The 24039-nt window shown below is 46.3% G+C and overlaps 1 protein-coding gene across 2 annotated transcripts in view; it reads right to left on the bottom strand.

The window, feature by feature from the left end:
- Positions 1 to 19095, bottom strand: part of LOC121448490 (protein argonaute-1) — a 28313-nt gene extending 9218 nt beyond the window's left edge. Inside the window, exons 1-11 of one of the 2 annotated variants that reach the window (XM_041652551.1) lie at positions 18803 to 19095; positions 14183 to 14366; positions 11961 to 12081; positions 11338 to 11519; positions 10830 to 10966; positions 10471 to 10605; positions 10250 to 10337; positions 9494 to 9641; positions 4781 to 4900; positions 4279 to 4410; positions 4044 to 4177 (exon numbers count right to left, since the gene is read on the bottom strand). In XM_041652551.1, the coding sequence (XP_041508485.1) occupies positions 4044 to 4177; positions 4279 to 4410; positions 4781 to 4900; positions 9494 to 9641; positions 10250 to 10337; positions 10471 to 10605; positions 10830 to 10966; positions 11338 to 11519; positions 11961 to 12081; positions 14183 to 14366; positions 18803 to 18827 (1406 nt within the window). In that variant the 5' untranslated portion in view covers positions 18828 to 19095. The remainder of the gene's footprint in view (positions 1 to 4043; positions 4178 to 4278; positions 4411 to 4780; positions 4901 to 9493; positions 9642 to 10249; positions 10338 to 10470; positions 10606 to 10829; positions 10967 to 11337; positions 11520 to 11960; positions 12082 to 14182; positions 14367 to 18802) is intronic. The other variant, XM_041652552.1, reaches the window with a different exon arrangement.
- Positions 19096 to 24039: the final 4944 nt, after the last annotated feature.

Below are 24039 nucleotides of genomic sequence, written 5' to 3'. Positions count from 1 at the left end.
AATGTGAGGGACAGTTGTGAGGCTTGCACAGATTGTGGGGCCACTGGCAGTGAGACTAGGATTTATCCCAAGTGCTTAAAATGGCATCTTGGAGAACATTCTCTTTGGAGGGATACCTTCCTCAGCCTAGATATAGGGGGAGGGTCTTGGACCTACCTCAAGCCTAGATATTGGACCTATCTTGAAGTAATGTGTCAGACTTTGTTGGCTCCCCATGGGAAGCCTTACCCTTTCTGAGGAGTGGATGGGAGGGTAGGGTCAGGGAAAGGATGAGGTAGGAGGAGGGGAAGGAGTGGGAATGGGGATAGCTATACAAAATGAGAAAAGACTGTATTAAAAAATTCTTACATAAAACAACAACAACAACAAAACCAAAGAGGACAGAAATGAATGTTTCAAAAACATATACCACATTCATATCAATGACAGTTCAGGATATATTTTTTCACATATTTAATAAAAATATGTAAGGTAGAAACAGCATATTTTGTGTAAATATAAATCATATATACATTCATAAAAAATCCTGGGTAATAAGATTATAATTCACACCAGCAACCATATGATTAGAGAAGCATGAAACTGCAATGCAGGACATCAGAGAATGTTAAGTTTACATTTTTTAAAAAGAATGATGTAAACATGAAGAAACTGTGAATGCTGACTATGTGGGTGTGGACTATATTATTTCTACATTATTATTGTGCTGGCTAACTTTTCATAAACAACAAAAAGCTGGAGCCACCCGAGAGGAGGGAGCCTCAACTGAGAAAACGGTGACTGCTGGGGAAGGGCCCAGCCGAAGGGGGTGGTCCAGGCCCTGGGCAGGTGGCCCTCTGGTGCATAAGAGGACAGGCTGAGCAAGTCAGTAAGCAGCACTCCTCCACGGCTTCTACTTCAGTTCCTGCCCCGAGTTCCCGCAGCGACGGGCTGTGATGTGGAACTGGAAGCAAAATAAACCCTCTCCTCCCAAAGTTGTTTATGGTCATGGTGTTTATCACAGAAACAAAACTCCTAAGACAATTTTGGCTTTTTTCACCCCCACGACAAGGTTTCTCTATATAACAGTCCTTGCTATCCTGAAACTCACTCTCTAGACCAGGCTGGCCTTGAACTCAAAGATTAGCTGGCTTCTGCCTCTTGAGTGCTAGTATTAAATGCGTGCACCATCACTGTGAGATAGGGTTTCACTACATAGGCCTGACTGGCCTGGAATTCACAATACATAGCACCAGGCAGCCTCAAACATGAGGCAATTTCCTGTCTGTGTGTTCTGAGTGCTGGGATTATACACATTGAGGTATCATGTCTGATAGCTGCATTGTTCAAAAAAAAAAACTTTTAAACAAACAAATAGAAACTAATAAATAATAACATTAAAAAAAAACCCTACAGCACCGGGCAGTGGTGGCGCACGCCTTTAATCCCAGCACTCGGGAGGCAGAGGCAGGCGGATCTCTGTGAGTTCGAGGCCAGCCTGGTCTACAAGAGCTAGTTCCGGGATGGGCACCAAAGCTACAGAGAAACCCTGTCTCGAAAAACGAAAACAAAAACAACAACAACAAAAAAAACCCCTACAATCTGCAGGTCTCAAGGCATACATACACTCATAATCCTGACATTTGAGAGACTGAGTCAGAAGGACTACTATGAATTCGAGGCCAGCCTGAGAGATTCAGAGTGATACTGTGTCCCAAGAATACTTACTGTCTCAACATCCCCACTCAAAAACTGGAATGAATGAAAGAATGAAAATGCACTATAAGCTAACCATTGCCTCCTGTAAACAAGCAATAAGGCTTTAATGGTCTGCTAACAGTATTTCTTCCATTACTCTGCTTCACATACAACTATAGTATAGCTACCAAAACATTAATCAAAATTTTTTTAAACCAGATTTCATTAATACTGGGTCTTTACTTCAAGAGTGGGTATTCCCTTTCTTCCCGCCAATACCAGACTATGACTGGGATACTATGTCTAATGCTAGGAACCAAAAAGTACTGAAATATCTAGACTACGGAAGGCCTTACCCTCAGTGATGCAGTTACAGCAATAAAGCCAGACAAAGGACGGACATGTTTCCCCAGCTCCGCGGCGGCCTCCGTCTCCCCACTTGGTGGAAAGGATCCTTTTCTCTGTTCTGAATCCTATGTCCTCCTCTATACTTAGGAGCCTTGGCTTCCTTTACTTCCCAGCTTTTCTATTCCCAGTTTCTACTTTCTATGCATATTTTCCCTAGAGTCTCCTCTACATGCCACAGTTTTCATGGCTGAACATGCAGGAATCTTTATCTTTGGCCCAGAAGTATGCATTAAATCAGGTACCACGGATCCAGACATACGAGTCACTTTCCTATGCCCTACGTGTAGGGGTCACCGAGAAGAGAGAGCCTGATGCACTGAACTCCTCCAAACCTGAGGTCTTAGGCTTATCCGTCCCTGGCAAACCAAAAAAGCCACAACAAGGGAAGGACAAGGAGTAGGAAAAGGATAGCGGTACCAATGGGCTTACTATGACATAAGGGCAAAGAGCTGGGGGCCCTTCTAGTGCTGCTGCGATGCTAGATCTAATGCAGGACCGCCTGGCCTAAATCTAACGAATCCAGGAGAGGACACTAAAGAACAAATAAGGAAATAAAAAAATTCCAGTGAAATTACAATTATGATGGTGGGGGCTATGTGTCTGTGTGTGGGAAGGGGAAGGGAGGCCAAGGGCCTGGAAGGCCTGGGTCCAGCAGAAGCTGATAGAAGTAATTCTATCAAGGACAGAAAGAGCATAAATCTCCATTACCTTTGTCAAAGTCAAAATGGTCAGCTCCACTGACTTCCTCATTACCAGAATACAATGACCCGATTCCCATGTATAGAGCCACCACTTAAACTAAACCATACCTTTACGTATGTGCACTTTTTGGTGTTTTAAGCTAACTCAATAAAACTTTAAAAAAAACTAAAGCCTATAGGAAAAGTGTCAAGTGAGTTTTCTGTTTGCTCATTCAGGCTGTTACTTCTCTAACATCTACTCTAACAGGCTGATAACTTCTCTTAAGCTATTTGACAATTATCTTTTCCTTCCTGGCTGCCATCTACTCCCAGCCTCTTAGCTCATGTACCCCTACTTCAGGTCACTTGGATCTGACTCAACTATGTACTGATGAGCACAGCTCAGAGGATCAGCTGCTGCTCCTTGATAGAAAAAAAAAAAAGAGTTTCTAATTAGAAATATAAGTTTTGAAGCTCATATCTGATTTGATCCTAACTCTGAACCTTTCCTGATGTGCGCACTTTGGACAAGTTATCTAACCTCTTTCAGCCTCGGTGTCTTAAAATATTTCCACATTTGGTTTGAGTAAGAATAGCCCTCATGGGCTCAGATATTTGAAAGCCTGGGCCCAGATGGTAACCCTGTTTTGAGGAGGGATGGCCTGGTTAGAGGATATGTGTCCCTGAAAGGTGGGCTTTGAGGTTTCAAAAGCACACACCATCCCAGTTTGCTCCTTCTCAGATGTAAAGGCTCAGCCAAGGCTCCAGCATCACATTTGCCTACTGCCACATCTCAGCCATGATGGTCATGGCCTCCTCCTCTGGTACCGTGAGCCCAATAAAGTCTTTATTTTATACATTGCCTTGGCTGTGGTGTTTCATTATAGCAATAGAAAAGCAACTAAGACACTACCTACTCACGCTTAAGATGAAAGAACATAAATTAGTCACGTAAGTGTATAATGTTAGCATAAACATTATAGTTACTACCACTACTATTTATTACCAATTATGATAATTAGAACAATAAAATGACTCAGGCCTCCCTTAGGTGATTCATACCCTAAAATTCATCTCTGACATAGATATGGCTCCTGAAGTCTTCTGACCACACACACAGAAGAGAATAGGCAGAAATATGAGTAGGAAAAAAAAAAAAAAAAAGCAGAGTTAAAAGAGAAAAGGCAGGTCAATCTGGACCCTAGAGATTGTGGGGTCAACAGGTCTGAGATCCTTCCCACTCACCCACCCCCAAACCCAACTCTCTTCCATCCTTACTTGAGCACCTCTTCTCGACATTGCTTTTGGGGTGCGAAGCAGGCGATGGCCCAGACTTTGATCTCAATCCCATTGTAGAACTGTTTCCCACGCATGTCCCAGACACCTTGGTTGGGTGTAGCAATGGCCCGGTTCTAAGGACAGGCAGAGGGGGCACCCAGGTGAGCCTCAGTAAAGCCATGGGAGGAGGGAACAACAGCCCCCGGATGCCCCAGAGATGCTGTCTGGCCCTGACCCTGCTCACCCGGCCGCCATACTGCAGGATGGGCGCCGGCAGCACTCGCCCCGTCACCTCCGTCATGTCGTCCTTCACTTTGATCCCAAACTCCTGGATGTAGGGATCTAAGTTGTAGCTGGCATTCTTCATCTGCAGGGCAAAAGAAGGGGAATCTCAGGAGACCAGCAGCTTGGCAAGATTGCTCACGTTCTGGGTCCCGAGGAGAGAGCCCTGAAGAGAAGCTGAGGCTGCCAAAACTTAGCCCTGAAGAAGGGGTGGGAGAAACAGGAAACGAAGGGAGTGGAAGTGCAAGCGGGAGCTGAGTCAGAAAGGAGGGAAAAAGAGAAAGAAGTAGCTAAAGGCTCAAGAAGCAAGAGCAACCTTGAAAAGTCACAAACAATAAATCCAGACAGGTTTTCCTGAAGGGAGGTCTTGCTGGACCCACCATTAAAACATCTATGCTACCGAGGGCCCCAAAGGCTCAGGGAACAAGCATGCATCGCTCAGGAGTCCCACTGACCAGGCGACTGATCTCCTCCTGTCTGTCTGGGGCCGACCTAGCTGTAGCCTTTATCATGGTTGAGGTCTGGTTGTCAGTCAACTTCTTAATGCACCGCTGCCCAGCCACAATATTACAGACCTGAGAAAATGAAGGGACAAGTAGTTATGGCCTGAGCACAGCCTGTCCTTATACAGTAGCTTAGCATTCAAACATGGGGGAGAGGACTACAGAGTTGTGTATAAAAAAATACACTGTGACCAAGAGTTTGGGATCCAGGCCTGTGATCAATCAGGTCTCATGTAGTAAATGAGAATAATTACAATCCCATAGGGTGTCCAGGAATTAAATAAAACACTTAAAGAGCGGAGCACAGCTCTGGAACATTGCACTCAACAAATGACAGCATACATTATTATTTACCCAAGGACTAAGTACACAGCTCTTTTGAATATTAAAAACCCAATATAATCTAAGCGAATCAGATTCCTATGGCAGCTCTCTATGGTGGCAGGAAGTATGTTGCTCCATATGCAACCAACCAGGAGCAGAGACAGCTAAAAATTCTTGAGCCCCTGAGGTACAGAAAGTATAGGAATCATTATTTCATTTTTCTTTTGTGTGTGCTGGGGAACAAGGGGTATGTGTGTGAGAGCAGGGTATGTGCAGAGACTGAACCCAGGGCTGTATGCATCCTAATTAAGCACTGTACTGGTTGAGCTGTATCTCCAGCCACAGAAATCACTATTTCTATTGACTGGCGGTGTTCCTTGTTAGTATGAGGAACATGATGCTACTTGGTTCCACTGTTCTGCACACAAGATGGAGATCAAAAACAATGCCTAGGGACTGGAGAGATGGCTCAGCAGTTAAGAACACTGCTGCTCTTCTAGAGGACCTGGGTTCAATTCCCAGCATCCACATGGCAGCTCACAACCATCTGTAACTCCAGTCCCAGGGGATCGACACCCTCACATAGAGTATATACAGACAAAACACCATGCACATGAAATAAATAAATCTTTAAAACAAAAACAAAAAGCAAGGTCTAGTGACAAAAAAGACTTTGACCTCTAATCAGGACACAAGGAGAGGAAAGCTTATAAAAGGGTAGAAAGCCAACTGGTCTCAGGAGACTTGTGTTTGAAGAAAAGCTCTGTACTTCTAAATGATGTTACCTTGGGCTCATCTCTTAACTGCTCTGAGACTCAACTTCTTTCATCTCAGCTATGGATAAAAACAAATAAAAATCACTAGCTGTCTCAAGATGTTCTAAAGTCAAGAAGAAAAAGTAATTTGCTCTGTAGGAACAATGTTCTGTATGCACTGGCATTAGTCCTAGCTCCCAGCATTCATACAAAACGATAGGAAGGAAAGCCAGGCCACAGACACCTGCGCTTAAATTCCACATTTCAAGGAATATACATGAGCACCCAGGATTGTTGGAATTTACTTTCCTAAAGATGCTTTCAAGTAGTGGCACTCCACAGGCGGGTACAGCTTTACAACTAACACAGCTAGAAAACCAAGTAAGGACTAAAACCGGAACTGTGCCTTGTTGGTGGGAACACAAACCAGTGAAGCTGCTGTGGAACATGGTATTGCTACTCAAGTGTCCATCAGCATTAAAAAATATAAACCAAATATGATATTGTGTATTGCACCTTAAATAGGAGAAGAATCCTAACACACCACAACATGGATACCCCTGAGGACATCGTGCTAAGTGAAACAAGCCAGTCAAAAAGGATGAATGTAGGCTTCTCCTTGCATAAAGAACCTAGAGAAGCAGTCAATTCCTAGAAAGAGAAAGTAGAACAGAGGCTGCCAAGGCTGGAAGGGGGGTTGGGCCCTAGAGGGTGTAGCTCCGGTTCCAGATGAGGACAATTTTCTGGAGATGGACAGTGATGAGCCACAGACGACAAAGCGAATGTACTTAATGTCAGAGCTCCATACTCAATGCTTAAAATGGTAACTTTTATGCTGTGCACAGCTGCCTACAATTTGAAAAAGAAAATATCAGTGCAGGAATGAACTGACTTGAACACGAACAAATGATTCTGCTGGGTCTCAGTGGCCTGAACAGCTGCATAAGGACCACAAAGACCTAGGTTGGTGGCCCTGGTTGTTTTTAGTTCCTATATATGGGGCTTCATGTTATCCTCACTTTCTTGCTTAAACCCTCCACGGATTCCCAGTATAATTAAAATAAAACCCCTCCTGACTAGAAACTGAAACCCCCACTCACTGCTCACAGGACTGCAAAATGGAGACAAACCTGGCAGCACTCAGGACGCTAAATAGCTACGTATACATTTACTCTTATGTATGCATTCAAGAGAAATGAAAGCGTGTTCAGAGAAAACAAGTAAATGAATGCTTACAGCAGGATTTTCCTTCTATCAGTCAAAAAGCCCATCAATGATGAAGAAACAAAATGATGTATCCACATGATGGAACAACCCTCATCACAATGAGGATGAATCTTAGAACAATTATGCCAAGTGAAAGAAACCATTCACAGCTAGGCATAGTGATGCACACCTGTAATCCCAGCACTTTAGAGGCAGAGGCAGGTGGATTTCTGTAAGTTCGAGGACAACCTGGTTTACAGAGCGAGTCCCCGGACAGCCAGGACTACACAGAGAAACCCTTTCTCAAAAACTCGAGAGAAGAAAGAAAAAAAGAAAGAAAGAGAAGCCATTCACAAAAAGGACATAGACTGTATGATTCTGGTTATGTAATTTGTCTAAAACAGGCAAATCCAGAGATAGAAAATGGCTTATGGTTACTAGGGGCCATTAGGGAAAGAAGTATGGGGTTTTTCTGAGGGTGATAAAACACCCTGAAATTAAATAGTCATGATGCCTGCATAATTCTGTGAGTATACTAAGTACCACTGAATTATATATTATCACATTTTTATAATGTCAATTATGTCTTGATAAAGCTATTAAAAATGTTTTAAAATCCTCCTCAACACCTAAAATAATCTAACCCTCCACCTTTTCCACCATTATCTCCTACTGCTTATTTCCCCCTAATATATGACAGTCCTCTGTCCCTTAGAAAGATCCAGACTGTCTTGCTTTGGAACTTTAGTAGCTGTCCCTCCTGCCAGGAAACCTTGTCCCTGCTATTATTACAAGAACGGTAGCCATAATCTGGGTCTCAGATCAAATGTCTCCTAGAAGGGGTCAACCTTGACAACGATAACTAAAATAGTCACTTGACCTCTCACATCTTACTTCTATTCCTTAGCCTGTTTTATTACTTTTACAGCACTCATTATCGTTTGAGATTACATACGGTGCTCATCAATTTCTTGTCTGTCTTTCTAGAAGAACACAAGTTCCATGAGAGGAAGGAACCTTTCCGTCTACTTAATCTCTATACTGCTAGTACCTAAAACTATATATAACATATATTATGAGCTTAATAAATACTTGTTAAATAAGCAACAATACAAATCAAGGTATACAACTATATAAATAATTCACCCTGAAAACTACCGTTTCACATAAATAACATTGTTTACAAACTTCCAGCTCGCAGTACATACCAAGTTAGCTGGAACTGTCTCTAAGGACCTCAGTTTAACCTCCAAGAACACACGGCCTCCACCCCCTTTCTGCACATCAGCTGCTAGTAAACAAGCCAGAGATCTGGCTTTGCTTTCTTCTCCCTTTAGTCTCCCTTTCTTGGATTAGGCTTTGGAACCCTAGAAGCTCAAAAAACAAAACAAAAAAAAAAAAAAAACTTGAGCTTTAAGTTCACAGAAGCTACCCAACCCTACTGCTGGAATAAGTGGGGGTCTGTGTGAGCACATCTCCAACTCTAATGTACAGATGACTCCCCCTTTAGATAGATGGAGATTCTGCCTTTTAAACCAGCTCAGGTGAGGCCTGTCCTAACGGCACACTGATGATGCTTCACGGTCACACACCGGACCAGAGAATAAGGCGGTAGGAAACTCTACACGAGACTTTGCCAGGAGACTCGACACTGGCATTCTGTGACTTAGACAGTATTACTATCCTCTTGTTGACTGCTGTATCTCAAAGGTTTGTGAAGTACAGAGGCACGAAAATCTGGAGATTTGAAACTTTCCCAGAAGAGAGCACACTAACCACTGAGGAAACAGGGAATATTTATCTCCAGTTTCTTCAGAATAAGATATAATTGTATTTTCAAGTTACTCATCATCCTTAACTGTAGAGAGCAGGAAAGAGAAATGAAGAGATAACATGTATGTGAATATCTGAAATCTCCATCCTGACAATAAATACAAGGCTAGGGACACAGCTCAGCACAGTGCTTGCCTAGCATGCATAAAGCCTTGGGTTCAATTCCCAACACCCCATAGACTGAGTATGGTAGTATATATCTAGAATCCCAGCCCCTGGGAGGTAGAGACAGGAGTATCAGAAATTCAAGGTCATCCCTGTCTAAATGTAAGTTTAAGGCCAGCCTGGGCTATAGACCCAGGATGTATATTTGCCTTAGATAGATAGACAGACAGACAGACAGACAGACAGCTTGCCCTTCTGCCTAGCAGCCCTGAAAGAACATGAGAACAAAGCTGGGGAAAAGGAATTTAGCAACTAGAAAATCCATATTTCACATGAAGATAACCTTAAACCTTCCTAGAACATCATCTTTCCAAACTTGAAAATGAGGAGGGGAGACGATGACTGGCTCAACAGGCCCAATGACCATCTCTGGTAGCCGTACCTCGAGGGGCAAATAGGTATGCTTCTGTTCTTGCCCAACTTGCAGGCAGGGCAGGTGGGGATACTTGAGCTGAAGGTTGTATTTCTGCTTGAAATACTGTGCCACGGTGCATTCCACAGTCTGCCCACTCTCCAGCTGCAAGGGAAACCTGTTTGGAGGAAGGGAAGGAAGTAAGTAACTCAGCACCCACCCCTACCTCTCTGCAGATCCAACCAAAGAAGGCACCAGGCCTTGCTTCCTCCTCCATGTCACTCATGGGAAAGCAAGTGCCATGAGGCTTCCCTGGAAAAGCCAAGGATTGGATACACAAGTTCCACATCAGTCAACTGTATCAGACTCATCTGTATTCTAAAGCCTGAACAGAATAGGTACCAAAGACAAGAGTCCAACACAGCCTGGCACCACAAAAGGGGCTGCAATTTGATGATTTCCTTACAGCTCACCCAGGGATCCTGACTTGTTTTATCAGAACATTTATTGAAATGTTCTTTATCTACAAACCCAATAGTAATCGGTGGACCGCGCATTCTTTACAGAATAGGTCCAAGGAAGAAACCAAGAGATCAAGAAGGTAAAACAAATGGGGTGCTCAAACAATCTGGGAAGGTCAGGGAGAGGACACCAAATTCTCATCGCTTATCTGCAAGCACAGGCCAGTGCAAGTCTTATTCTGAAGGACAACCCGAGAAGGGAGTGGGGTTACAGAACTTAGCCCTCTGCTACCAGTTGACCGTGCTTAGCAATGCTGCAACTTACGTCTGATGACTAGCAGGGCGGCGGGTAACATTACACACGCGGTATTTCCTCTTCATCTGTCCACAGTGGGTCACTTCCACCTTCAGGCCTGAGACACACACACTACTTGTCAAGGTTGAAACAGGTTGCTCATGGTCCCTTGCTTGGCCTCTCCCAGGGAGATTTCCTGTTAGGGTCAGAGAAAGCAGCGCTTTCCCTTCCCCATTTGGGTGGATCCTCACCTTTTATCTCCTTGGTAAAGCGGACTCGCTGAGAATCCGTGAGGGGCTTGGGTTGTTCATCTATGTTCCTGATGTCCAGGACCTCACACATGAACTCAATCACTGGCTGTGCTTTGTAGAAGGCAGTGGCTGAGACTGTGGGGACAGGGGAGAGATAGCTTGGCTCAGAGTCTTTCAGAAAAAATATAAATAAATAAAAATAAAGGCATTACAATTAATACCCTCTTCTTGGCAGGGTACCAGGACAGGGACAGGGTACGCCAGGACTAGGAGTGTGGCTGCAGAGCTGGGAGGGATGAGGCTGGGAGTGTGGTCACTGGATTTAGGGTGCCCCTGGCTCCATAGCTCTCCCAACTCACCATCAATGTTGAGCATCATCTTCCACATGGCAGGGCGCACAGACTGGTGAAAGCCGAACCAGACCTCGCGCCCACCCCCCAGCGGGTGGTAGTAGCCCTCAGGCGGTGAGAAGAAGGAGCGGCCCACAGGGGTGTACCTGGCAGGGACAGGCAGAGAACTGGTCCCTCGGGCACAGGCCCCCACCCTGTGAGGCATCCTGGGCACGGAGGAGCCCTGGCCTGGAAGGCAGGACACCAGGGCTTTAAAGCCAGCTCTGTTCTTGGGCCAATAGTAAGACTGACCTTGTACAAGTTTCTACCGTTTCTCTGCCCTGCGGGGATAGTATCTAAGGATAGGGCCAGGGATCTAACCATCTAAATGTATATATATACTTGCCTGACACATGGGAAGACTTCAGTTTCTTTATCCCAGTGACACACTGTGGGACCTTAATCCATACTCACTCCCTCCTCCCCCAGCAGCAGTTTTGCCAACACCTGTAGCTTAAATAATAACTATACTCAGTACCTCATAGATGCCAGGTGCCTCATGGCCACATCCAGGGCTTGCACAGACTCCAAGGGCACAGGGATCTGGCCACTGACCAGGGCTTCATGCAGCATACGCCAGCTCACAATGGCCAGCCACTTGATGGCGACCTTAAAAATTCTATCTTTCCCTTCCCCAGGGATTGTCACCTCAAAGTCAACCTTCAGAACAGAAAGAAGGAAAGGGTCACTGTCACATTCCCACAGCCTGGTCCTCCTGCTCCATGCACTGGCTCCTATTCCACAGACACGCCATAACTCTTAAAGTCACCAGGGGCTCACAAAAACAACCAAAACAAAACAAAACAAAAAACCTACAGCATAAAAAACCCACAGCCCTCTTTCCAAGGATGATGCTTCAGTGTTTCTGGCCCTCTCGACTCGGAAGGAAATCCTTTGGGTCTATGTTTTCAGTCTAACCTTGATCTGTTTGGAGACAGGCACACAGTACACTAAGCATCAACCCTGAGCCTCTATGTCCCCAAAATAAACTTTTCAGAACAAAAGAAAAAAGGATCCTTGGACTACAAGACCCTAGGTGGTGTCCATGTCCTCTGACCCACTGCAGACCCGACGCCCGCCTGGCCACATCCCTAGCCTTACCCTCTCGTTGCCAATGGGCAGCGCTGTGACAGTGTAAATGTTCTTCTTTCCATCATACACAGGCTTGCGGTCCCCGAAGATCTGAGGCTTGAAATGCTGGACCATGTACTCCACCACTTCCCTGTGGAAGACAGACGTGTCATGTGGAGTCTGAGTGTATCACTGCAGGCCTCTAGAAACTGCTCAAGGTTCAGGCACTGTCCCATCTACTATGCTCACTCGTAACATCTACTCTACGGCAGAACTTCTCAAGCCTCAACATTCCTATGAATCACCAGGAGGTTTCCTTAATAGCAGCTTCTGATTGGCAGGTCTGCAGTTAGCTTGAAAAGCCACATTTTGACATCCTAGGTGTTGCTGCTGGTCCTCAGACCACCAAGACCTTCGAGGGAAGAAGGGCTCGTTCCCAGGTCTATCCTGAACCTTCCACAGCCTCTAATTCCCTGTCTGTCAAACAAAAACACAACGGGGAAAGAGCTAGCCAGACAAGAAGTACAGTAAACTAGAGAGCGAGTTCATCTCTCCAGCTCTCTGAAATTCTACCACTGTCTTCTCTCCATTATCTCCTTGTCCCCAGTCTCACTTCCGGCATTCTCCTATTTACGTTCCGCATAGCCATCATATTTTCGTTTGTTTGTTTGTTTGTTTTTTTGTTTTTTCGAGACAGGGTTTCTCTGTGGTTTTGGAGCCTGTCCTGGAACTAGCTCTTGTAGACCAGGCTGGTCTCGAACTCACAGAGATCCGCCTGCCTCTGCCTCCCGAGTGCTGGGATTAAAGGCGTGCGCCACCACCGCCCGGCAGCCATCATATTTTCGGACTCCCAACTATCTGTCCTTCCACTTTCTAAACCAAACTCTTAAGGACTGCTGTAACATCAAACATACTCACAATGGTCCACTAGAAACAATGGCAAAGCAAGTGGTTACAATCTCAACCAGGTTAGTGCTACCCAGAAATTCATCTTGATTACTTACATCCCTCATAGACTGATTATATGAAACCTTTCCCACCAACTTCTAACAGCCTTCTGTCAAAAAGCTCTAACATCAATGAAAAGAGCATTGAATAGCAGCTAAGGCCACTTTGAGTTCTCAGACACAAACACAAACATGCTTACATAGGTACTCACCCTTCTACTAGCATTTGAAACACCTCTTCCATAGATTGTTACATATGCGTTTATTTTTATATACATGTTTCACAGATTATTATATACACATATATAGAAACATGTTTTAACTTCTTTCATTAGAGAAATACAATTTAAAATTAGATCAAGATACAACTATCTACTTATTCAAACGGGAAAAAGAAAAAGAATCAAATATACTAGGTTGGTGTAAGTATATGCAATAGAACCTCTGAATTCTTGCAAGGTTGGGGTGAATGAAAATTGGTTTTATTAAAATCAGCTTCTGATTTGCAGGTCTACAGTGTAGCCTGAAAACCTACACTCTGACATCCTAAATGATGCTGCCTCTAAAAATTGACAAAGTCTCAATTTAAACAGTCTTGTACCAGCAATCCACTCCTAGGATTTTATCTTACAGATACACTTACTTAGTGAAAATATGTATCTTTATATAATACTTAACAGTTTCAATCTTGTAGCAAAAGCTTAGACTCAATTTAAATATCCCTCAATAAACCAAGCAAGGTATATGGCCATTCCACGGAATATACAAAAGAATGACGCAGATATACTCATACTAATGCATACTATTTTCCAATATATTAGCTAAAAAGGAAAATGGACAATATGGAATAAAGTATATAGGGTTGTACATTAATATTACATATGCATATGTTTCTGCATGCACAAAAAAAATCTGAAAATACACTCCATATTGTTTCAAAAATGTTCTGGGGACAATAGTTTTTCACTGCCAATTCTTAAGGTTTTTAATGTAAATATGGTTTCAAGTCATAATCAGTTTAATCTGCCTCTTCTAAGACTAATCCCTCCCACTGTGCATCCCACAACATCCTGCTGCCTTAGCAAGAATATTCCACTCTTATTCCTGCCATCTCTAGCCTTGCCTTTAAACCTCTCCTCTACTAGCTCCTTTCCCCGAGACTCATTCTTAAGTCTCTACTCATACATTTCAACAATGCTGGACTGTGCTAGGCACTGTACGCCGCTCGTACAGTGTCCTCTAGCCAACATGCCCCCTTTCCCTGTCTAATAGGCTGGACTGGTGTCATCCATGTGCATCGCTTACCGGTTGACTCTGCGGGGACACTTATCCGGCTTGATGTCCACCTCGTAATGGTAAACGTCAATCTTAGGAATGTCCACCTCAAAGTAGTTGGCCAGAAGCTTGATTGGTTTGCCCACTGTGCCAATGCCAGGCCGGCGAGGTGCCTGGAACACCTGCTGCAGGGGCGGCAGGTAGGCACCTGCAGCTATGAAGACAAAGAGGCCAGTGAGGACAGATCTGGCAATCTTCTAACTGCTGTGATTAGAGAAAGCACAGGCCTCTCAGACCCAGACCCAGACCCAGGGAGCAGGGGTCTCTCTCCAGTTTCTCAGCCCAGCAGGGGGCTTCCTTCCACTAGCTCAGACATTCCCAGGCTCTTAAACTTCATCAAGTACATGTGTAGTGAGTTCCTATCACATGAAGGGAACGGGCCAAATCTGGTTGCTAGTTTACAAACCCTTCCTTCTCTGTATACTAGACTGAGACACCTATCTCTAGATCCAGGTTATTTAGCAGAGCAGAATGCTCTGCTCTCAGCTAGGAGCCCCTTCACCCGTCACCACCCAAAACACAAAATGGTGTCAGGACTTTGTAATAACATCCTCTGTTAATGTGGACAGGAAAAAGACCCCAAGAGAGCCCTGGCTGGGAATGTCTGAGACAGGGTTAAATCAGATGTGGAGTGCTTGGAGCTGAAGGGAGATAAAGGAAGACAAGGCAGGAGGGAGACGAAAATAAAGAGAGGCTGGCAGGGGCGGGAGAAAAGATCAGATCTGGAGGTCACAGGAGAAGATGGCTTTAACTGGCCAGGAAAAAGAGTGAGGGCTAGATAGTTGGGGGATAGGGAGGGACTGTCTCAATGAAGAATGAGGAAAGAGTTAGATGCTATGGGCAGGAGGAAGAACAGTAAGGGAGACACTGAGTCAGAAGACTATAAGACCCTTCCCATGCTTCAATCTTTCTACACAGAGGGGCCAGACAGCAGAGGGGATCGATTTCAAGACAGAGGGGACCCTTGGGAAAGGGCTAGGAGAGGCCAGCATGACTGCTATTCCCAGTGTTGTTTTCTAGGTGTGTGTGTGTGTGTGACTAAGTAAGCCTTTGTCCTCAGCTACTATTGTTCTTGCCAGTAGAGGACCAGCCCAGGTGGAAGGAGAGAGGGATAAACTTGTCCAGAACCTCCTCCCTTAACAGACACAAAAGACTGGGGTGGGAAGGGGTAGGAGGGCCTGGAGGGCCTGGAGGGCCTGGATGGTATCTTCAGCAAGGGTGTCAGGAAGAGGCCAGAACCAAGTGTGGGAGGTACAAGCTTACCAAAGCTGAGGCACTTGGTCTCCCTCCAACCACTGGTCAAGTCAGCCCCAGCCCCTTTCTACAGAGGGAAATCCTAGTCCAACCGAAAGGCAATGGGGCCTTCAGAAAGCAGCTCACACCTATACCTGAACTACTCACACCTATACCTGTCCCAGAATGAACTCAACAGAGACTGCAGACAAGCCCACGGGCAAACATTCCTATCACATACAACCTGGCCCTTTAAAGTTTCTACAGGCACTCCTCGCTATCCTCTGGGCAGTTTCAAAAGACTGGGCCATCCCTGACTTGGTCACCACTCAAGCTGATGCCAAGCATAAACACAGGTATTCAGTATATTCGTGAAATAAACAAACAAGTACACCCATAGGCACACCGCAAGAGTGCACAACCACACAAGCATGCTTGCAACTGTCCCAAACGACAAACCCTACACAGGAGAAGCATTTGACCTCTTTGCTGGGGGATAGCTTTCCCTTCCAAACTCTGACTGGGAGGCAAATCCTGGGAGAAAGGCCTCTCCTCCACCCCAGTACTAGGAGTTGAGCTGAAATGCTAGGGAGTGGGGCAGACACTCCCCTCAGGGCCTTCTCGTCCCCTGAAAGGGACAGCACACCAGTGCCTTAGGGCACTCTCCTCCCCAGGAGTAAAAACGGGGAACAAGTCTATCTTCATTTCATCCCCAAACTAGGGAAGCAGGCGGGAGGAAACGGCCACCTCTCTGCCCTTCAGCCCCCTGGAAAGCACCAGAGCAGCACAGAGCTCTCCACTCCCCAACCTCGCCCAGCCCCCAGCTTTTAGTCTGAGAAAGGAAGACACTTCCCCTCAGACCCAGACAGGGACAGACGGCCACTTTGTGATGCAGATGAGGGCCCCAGCACAGAGGACAAAGCTCCAGCCTAGGGGGAAAGGGGCGGGGCCCTTCCCTGCAGACAAAAGCAAGAAGGGAGGGGCCCTGAAAATGACACTCCCCCTCCCCCAACCAGCACTGAGAAGGAAAAGTAACCGAGCTCAAGGCCCAGACCCTCCCCAACAACTCCTGGAGAACCTGACAGCCTATTCAAAGGGCAGGAGTCCTTGGTAAGTTAGGTGGTGAGTAAGAAGAGGCTAAGAGACCAATCTCTCCAAAAATATTTGTCCACAAACATTAAACACCCACATGCATAGACACAAATTACAGAATATGCACATGAGTTTAACCATATGTTCACACTTGAATGTGATCTCTGAGTCAATTAATAAACACGCACTCTATGTCAGGGCCTCCATGCACCAGGCAACTGCTGCTGCCACAGGTAAGTCTGACAGCATCTCCACCCTCAGTGCGCTCCCAGGCCAGTACACACCTGTACATTGAAGGCGCATCGGGCCACGAGCAACAGTGCCTTGGTTTTGAGGCTTCTCAGAGCAATACTTCAACATCTTCCTAGAGAATAAATAGTACTACTGCCCAGGGCCAGGAGGAAGCAGTTATGGGGTCTCCATCACAGTTCCCAGCCTGAGTTTCGATTGCATCTTTTGATGAGGCAAATCCATGCAACTAACATCTTCCCACTGACACAGCTGAGGCCATGCTCCAGCCCTTCACCTAGAAGCTTCTTGCTTGTAACAAACAAATCCATTTCTTCATCACCCCAGAACTCACTAGACATTCATCAAACCAAAGTCATTAGTAATCTAGGACAGCGAGCCTTCATCAGCGAGTCTGGACGTGGGCGGCCTCACCACCCTACTCTAGCCCACAGGTTGTTTGGAGCAGTCTCCAGCCTAGAGAGCTAGAATTCATACTCCACCTCACAACACAGGTGGAGAAACACAGTCACGACACATCAGAGACCACTGAATGAGAGACTTGAGAGTTTTAAGATCAATACCTGAAAAACAAAGATGTTTCCTAAAATCTTTACAAGGTAAACCAAAATCCTGTTGCCATCCCCAAACCAACTGGAAGGAAGGGGTGCAAGATAACCTGAAGGATTCTGGGTCCAGATTGTCCTTTCTGCTACAAGTAAGAGACCACGAACACAAAAGTTATCATAAGTCAACAGCCCATCCTGAGGACTCCAGTAACCTCTGGGCAGTCCTGCCTCGGTTTCTCCTCTATTCTTATTCTACTTTTCTCCTGCCTATAAATAGGAAAAGTAAGTTAGGACTACTATCAGGGTCAATAACCATGTCCCCACCTCCAACAACCTGTCTATCAAACAGACTAGCTTGGCAGCCTTGGGTCTAATGACATGCCCCTGACACGGGAAAAGATCCACTGGGAGAAACGAGTCACAAAAATACAGAGATTACACTGTAACGTACAGAGATTACACTGTAATGTAAAGAACCAGTTCAAGAAAAAGAACACTATCCTTGGATTACAAGCTCCCATCTCTCCTCAGTAGTGGTCTAAAAACTTGAAAAACATGTGGGTCTGGTCTCTCAGTGACCAACACTTTTCTAAGGCCTATCTTCAGGGAGAACCAGCTCCCCAAAGCATGGCTTCGGTCCCAGTCTTTCCTCATGTGGCAGAAAAAGGCACTCTGGCAGTTTACCTCAACCCATTCTTTGGCAAACTGCTACTGTGGGGCTTAAGGACCAAGTGTCAGAGACCCCAAGGCAGGGATGAAGGCAATTTCCATTTGTACTCTGCCAACAGAATCTAAGAGAGAATGCACACATCAGTGCGCTCCTTTTCCCAAGCCAAACAGGGCAGAGGGGTAGGGGTATTCAAACAGCCACGCCCCCACCACACAGAGCAGCCCTTTAGGCTGGTACCTCCGCGCATGCTCCCACGCCACCACTCAAGTCCCCAGCCTAAGGGGGAACTCCCTGGGCTAGATTCCCACCCACCGCCCCCTGACCCTCACCCCTGCTTCAGGCCCAGTTAGGGCGGAGCACAGAGCCCGGCTCTGGCGCCTTCTCCCTAGAGACATTAGCTTAGCCCAGCCCAGCACGGCCGAGCCCCCGCCCCTGGCAGGCGGTAGTTCCAGGCCCATCTGTGTCGCCCCCCTCCTCTGTTGGACACCTGGAGCCCGCCCCCCTGCCACCTGCCGGGCCTCCCCATAGGCCTCCCCAGACCTTACGGAAGGACTCCTGTGCATTCAGGCCCTTCTGCCAGATTACTTCCCACCCTCAGGACTGCATACTGCTTCCTAGGACAAACAGCCCGGCTCTCAGATCTTCACATGGCTCTCCGCCGGAACTGCACACAGCCCCCTTCAAAATGGGCCCCCTAACCCCTGAGAGACCCTCTCCTCACTCTGGAACCATGTTCTTGCCGCGGGAGCCCCCAGGGCTTTGGAACACACACAGCTCCCCGCTCCCGAGGGCCCTTACCTGCTCCCGAGGGTCCCGCTTCCATCCCATATACCCGTGTGGAGGACAGGCGGCCGGGAGACTGAGGAGTCCAGCGTGAGGGGCCTAGGTGCCTCACACTTGCACTGCTCGGGCTCCCGGGCCGGGCTCGGCTCCCCCCCGAAGCCCGGCCGCTCGCGCCGTCGCCCCCGCAGCCTCCGTTGCCGCCGCCGCGGAGCCTGCAGCAGCTCCCCCTGCGAGCGCCCGAGTAGCGGCGAGTGCGCAGGCGCGACCGATGGGCCCAGGGGGCGGACGGGAACGAGTCAAGCGGGGCGCTCGACGGCAACAAAGGCCAATGGAGAGGGGCGGGGGCGCGGGGCCCATGCAGCGGCCCCTGGCGGCCACCCGTGGCCGTGCAGCTTGACGGGAGGGCTCCGGTGGCGGAACCGCGCAGTGGCGTAAGTGGGGCGGGGCTGGGCGACACCCCTTCCCAGGCTGCAGCCTGGGGCCCTGTCTTTTCTCTAAACAGGTCACTGGGAACCTGCCCGCAGCCCCCGCCCTTGGCACAGAGCCTGGCTCCCACCTCATTCCCGGACCTTCTTCCCCTCCAACACCCCATCATCACCCAGGGGCCCTGCCTCCCACCTCTCCCAATCACCCTCATCCTTTAAGTCTTGGCTGCCTCTGCGAAGTCAGTATTTCTGCGTCCCTAGTCGCTGATCTCACTGACGCCACCCTCTCTTCCAGGCCGCGTGCCGGGCGCTGAGACCACAGATGTGCTAGAGACCCTGCCTACTCTGGAAGATGTCACAGTTTCAACTCAAGTGTAGAAACAGAGCTCTCTAGCCGCAGGACCCCGGAAGCACCTGCCTCCACGTTCTCATCTGCAGAATTTCGTTCTTACCAAATCATTTAAATGATTTTTGTGTCAAAACCCAAAGGCTAATTTTCCATTATTTCCCTGCAGCATCTGACACTATGCACCGTCCTTTTTATTTTTTTAAGACTTTTCTTGACGTCTTCATTTTCTTAAGTCTCCTAACGCCTGTCCTGTTCAGCTTTCTTTAATGACTCCTGTTGTTTTGTTCACTGCAGTTCCAACCCGAGATTTATGTTCTACTCCCCCTCTCCTCTTCATGGCTTCATCCACTCCTAAAGTCCCAGTATCTATCTCTAACCACGTACTGTCTGCTGGACAGCTCCAGGCGGGTCTAACTCTTCAAATTTAAGTCCAACCCCCCCCCAAGACATATACGCACTTGTCCAGTCTTAATGAATGCATCTTCATGCCAAAAAATGTCAGTGCCCATTTCCCTTGCCTATTTGTACTATTTAGCTATGTCCTGACGTGCTTACCTCCTGAACACTCTCAAAACAATTCCCTGTCATGCCCATAGTTCCCTGTGTGGATACCCTCCATAGCAGAAACATCACCCCTGCTTTCTTGGTAATCTCACACAGCATTGATCATATCCTTCCCATTTGGTCTACTGCACGACAGGATAATTATAGTGAGACCCAGTTCAAACATCTCTCTCTCTCTCTCTCTCTCTCTCTCTCTCTCACACACACACACACACACACACATTCATATATATTTTGAGACAAGGTCTCACCATGTACCCTTGGCTGGCCTGAGACTTGTTATGTAGACCAGGTTAGCCCCCAAATCCCACCCCAAGCACTGGGACGAAAGCTGTGTACCACCAGACCCAGCTCCTATGTGTTTTCAAAGTCTGCTTTACACCAGATGCAAAGGCCTAGGACTTAGGAGATAGACCATGCTCAGACGAGTAAGATGAATTTATGACACTCATTTTTAGCATGCCTAGCTCTCTCTTCAGCAGAGTTTCTCAAACAGCAACCATCACAATTACCTGAAAGACTTGTTAAAACATTGACTGCTGTGCCCTGCCTGCAGAGTGTGAGTCATAGGTCTTAAGTTGGATAAAAGAATATATGTTTCAGTTAGGCGGGGTGGTACATTCCTTTAATCCCAGCACTGGGGAGGCAGAGGTAGGTGGATCTCTGTGAGTTGAAGGCCAGCCTGGTCTACAGAGTGAGTTCTGAGACAGCCAGGACTACATAATGAGACCCTGTCTCAAAAAATATATATTAAATATATTAATAAATTAACAAATATATTTAATATCTTAAAATAACTTTCCAGATGAGGCCGCTATGGCTAATCTGAGGACCATACTGAGAACTACTGCTCTCCGGTGGAGAAGAAAACTCTAGAGCTGTCTTGGTTTCAATCCTCGCCCTGCCATTCACTAGCTCTGTAACACTGGACAAACCATCTCACGTCTCTGTACCTCGGTTTTCTCTCGTGCAGCACCTGGTGATCCCGTGCTTCCATTGTCGGGTTGCTGTGAGGATGAAAAGGATTCACAAGGAAGGCTCTAGAGCAGTGCTCGAAAGGATGCATAGTAACAGCTGCTGCCATGCCGTCTATCTGCCTCCCACACACATGGAACACATCAGAGGCATTTCTGCCTCCTTCAGTGTCTAGCAAATGTGTGCCTATAATGATTAGTAAATTTGGTTTAGCTGAACCAAATAGAGCATTAAAACAACAATAACAACAACAAAACAACAACTTTCAGAGAATAACAAGACCTTGGCCTGGGTTAAGTGAGTGGGAAGCATTCCCTAAGAGCCCGAGTTTCCTTTTGTTAAGACACAGCTTGTGTTTAATTTTTTTTTTTTCGAGACAGGGTTTCTCTGTGGCTTTGGAGCCTGTCCTGGAACTAGCTCTGTAGACCAGGCTGGTCTCAAACTCACAGAGATCCGCCTGCCTCTGCCTCCCGAGTGCTGGGATTAAAGGCGTGCACCACCATCGCCCGGCCTTGTGTTTAATTTTAAGGAAAAGAACTGGTCACCTGGGGGCTGGAGAGATGGCTCAGTGGTTAAGAGCATTGCCTGCTCTTCCAAAGGTCCTGAGTTCAATTCCCGGCAACCACATGGTGGTTCACAACCATCTGGAATGAGGTCTGGTGCCCTCTTCTGGCCTGCAGACATACTTACAGACAGAATATTGTATACATAATAAATAAATAAATAAATAAATATTAAAAAAAAAAGAACTGGTCACCACTCATCTGGTCTCCAAAGTATACAGTGGAGTGGAGCCCAGCTTTCAGAGTTTTTCCACAGATTGCCTCTATCTTTAGGCATTTCACTCTCGGCTAAGAAAAGTGGTATAAGGAAAGTCAGAGAGCATTTTGCTTTTCAGGCTGATAAACAACTTTCAGGGGCTCTCTTTTTCTAATTATTAAATTACAGTTTTGTGTGTGTGTGTGTGCGTGCGCATAGCATGTGATTGAAAGTCATAGGACAATATAGATCACAGTTATTAAACTCAGGTCATCAGGCTTGGCAGCAGGTGCTTTTGCCATACTGAGCCATCTTACTGGTCATTCGGTAACTCAGTATACATTCCTGGACATCTATTGGCTCACTCTCTCCAGTTCAGTTCTTGCATTGTTCATTGCTAACATACAGAAGGGCTCTATCATCTGTGTAGTCCATTGCCAACATACAGAAGGGGTCTACCATCTGTGTGGCCCATAGCTAACATACAGAAGGGCTCTATCATCTGTGTAGTCCATTGCCAACATACAGAAGGGGTGTACCATCTATGTTTATCAGTCTAATCACCTTTCCTCTCAGAACTTTTCAGAACTGAAACAATAAGAATGGTAACAACAACAACAACAACAACAAAAAGAGAACTGTATCACCATCTGTGCTTTCCTCTTCTGAACATTAAAAACATTGTAAAATACAGACACAGTGGCCTATGCCCATACTTCACACATTCACGCTGAGGGTAGAAGAATCTGTTGAGTCCAAGAGTTTGCTACCAACTGGACAACACAGTGAGACCCCCTTATAAAAGAGGAGGTGGAGGGAGAGAGAGAACAGAAACAAAATGTGAACAAAGAAACCATTGTAAATAAATGGAAAAATTCAAGGAAATAAGCAGCAACGTATAGCATTCATTGACTAGTAATAACCAGGAGCAACGATGGCAAATATGCAGAGTGATCTAGAAATAGGCAGAGAGATATTTATGATTTTTATAAAAACGTGTGTCTGATCTGATAAGAAGCATATCCCACCCCCTCAAAAAAAAAAAAACTGAGGAAAGGAAAGAGACCTAGTTCCTTAACACAAACACAAAATAAAGTAATAAGGACTACCAGGCTTGGCATTCCAGTCAACTATAAGAAGTTGAGTCTAATCTAATCCAGGATAATCAGGGTAAATTTCCTAGAGGCATGGGAAAATGAACAGAAGTTAACCCAGCAACAGAGAGATAAAAGAAAGGTGGACAAAGCCTTGTTAGCAGACGGTGCAAAGGTCAGAACCAGCACACCAGGTTGGAACTGTCAAGACTGTTGGTGTTCTAACATTAAGACACAAGAAAGCAGTGAGCAAAGAGGCTAGAGAACCCACATCCACATCTCCCCACTCTCTCCCTAGCCCAAGCCAGGGGAGGGGCTGCAAACATGTCAGGAGCTGTCCCTGGTTCTGACACCCAGGCTGGAGATAAAAAAGACTCAGAACAAAACCATGGCTTCTGCAGCGAATTTACCCCCAAGTCCTGAACTTGGCCTGGCTGGATAGAAGAGCCTAGAAGCACTGGATAGGCTGCCCATGAATAGAATGGTTACATTCAAGAAAATCTCAGTCTACGGCGAATAACTCTGAACTTTAGGGTCGGTCTTCACAGTTTGGACTTTCAGTAACAGCTGAGGTAACTCTGAAGCCCTCAGGGCTCGGCATCCCCAACTTTAAAGTGCATCAATCTGAGGAGATTCATGGCACAGATCTGCGTTCAATAGATGAAGACCATGAGTTTGTTATGTCAGATCCCAGCACAAGCAATGAGTTACCATACCGAGGAATGGGCTGAGGCAGAAGAAGACAAAAGAAGAAATCGCTTAGGGTAAGCATAGGAAAACCAGAGAAAACCATCTACCTGATAACAGAGGCAGATGTATAGCTTTATTACATCAAGTGAACCCAAAAATGGTAGCCAACCAAGGGATATCTATCTTAACCCCGCAGGAAATGTGAACTGACAACTTAACTTCCTTTGCTTTGGTTCTTTTCCCTCTCTTCTCTGTATCTGTACTGCTCCCCCTCTGCTTTTGATACTGGGGATTGAATCCAAAAGGCTTCCCACTTGCAAGTACCCTACCTCTGAGCTATATTACTATCCTATAACAAGCCAACTCTCAACCCAAAGTCCACTTGAATGTTATAAA

This window comes from Microtus oregoni, unplaced genomic scaffold (genome assembly GCF_018167655.1).
Source record: "Microtus oregoni isolate MIOR12 unplaced genomic scaffold, Mior012 000005F_ref0000423, whole genome shotgun sequence".
In the NCBI taxonomy this organism is placed as follows: domain Eukaryota; kingdom Metazoa; phylum Chordata; class Mammalia; order Rodentia; family Cricetidae; genus Microtus; species Microtus oregoni.
Note: the sequence above shows the minus strand (reverse complement) of the source record. Positions and strands in the feature narration are given on the sequence as shown.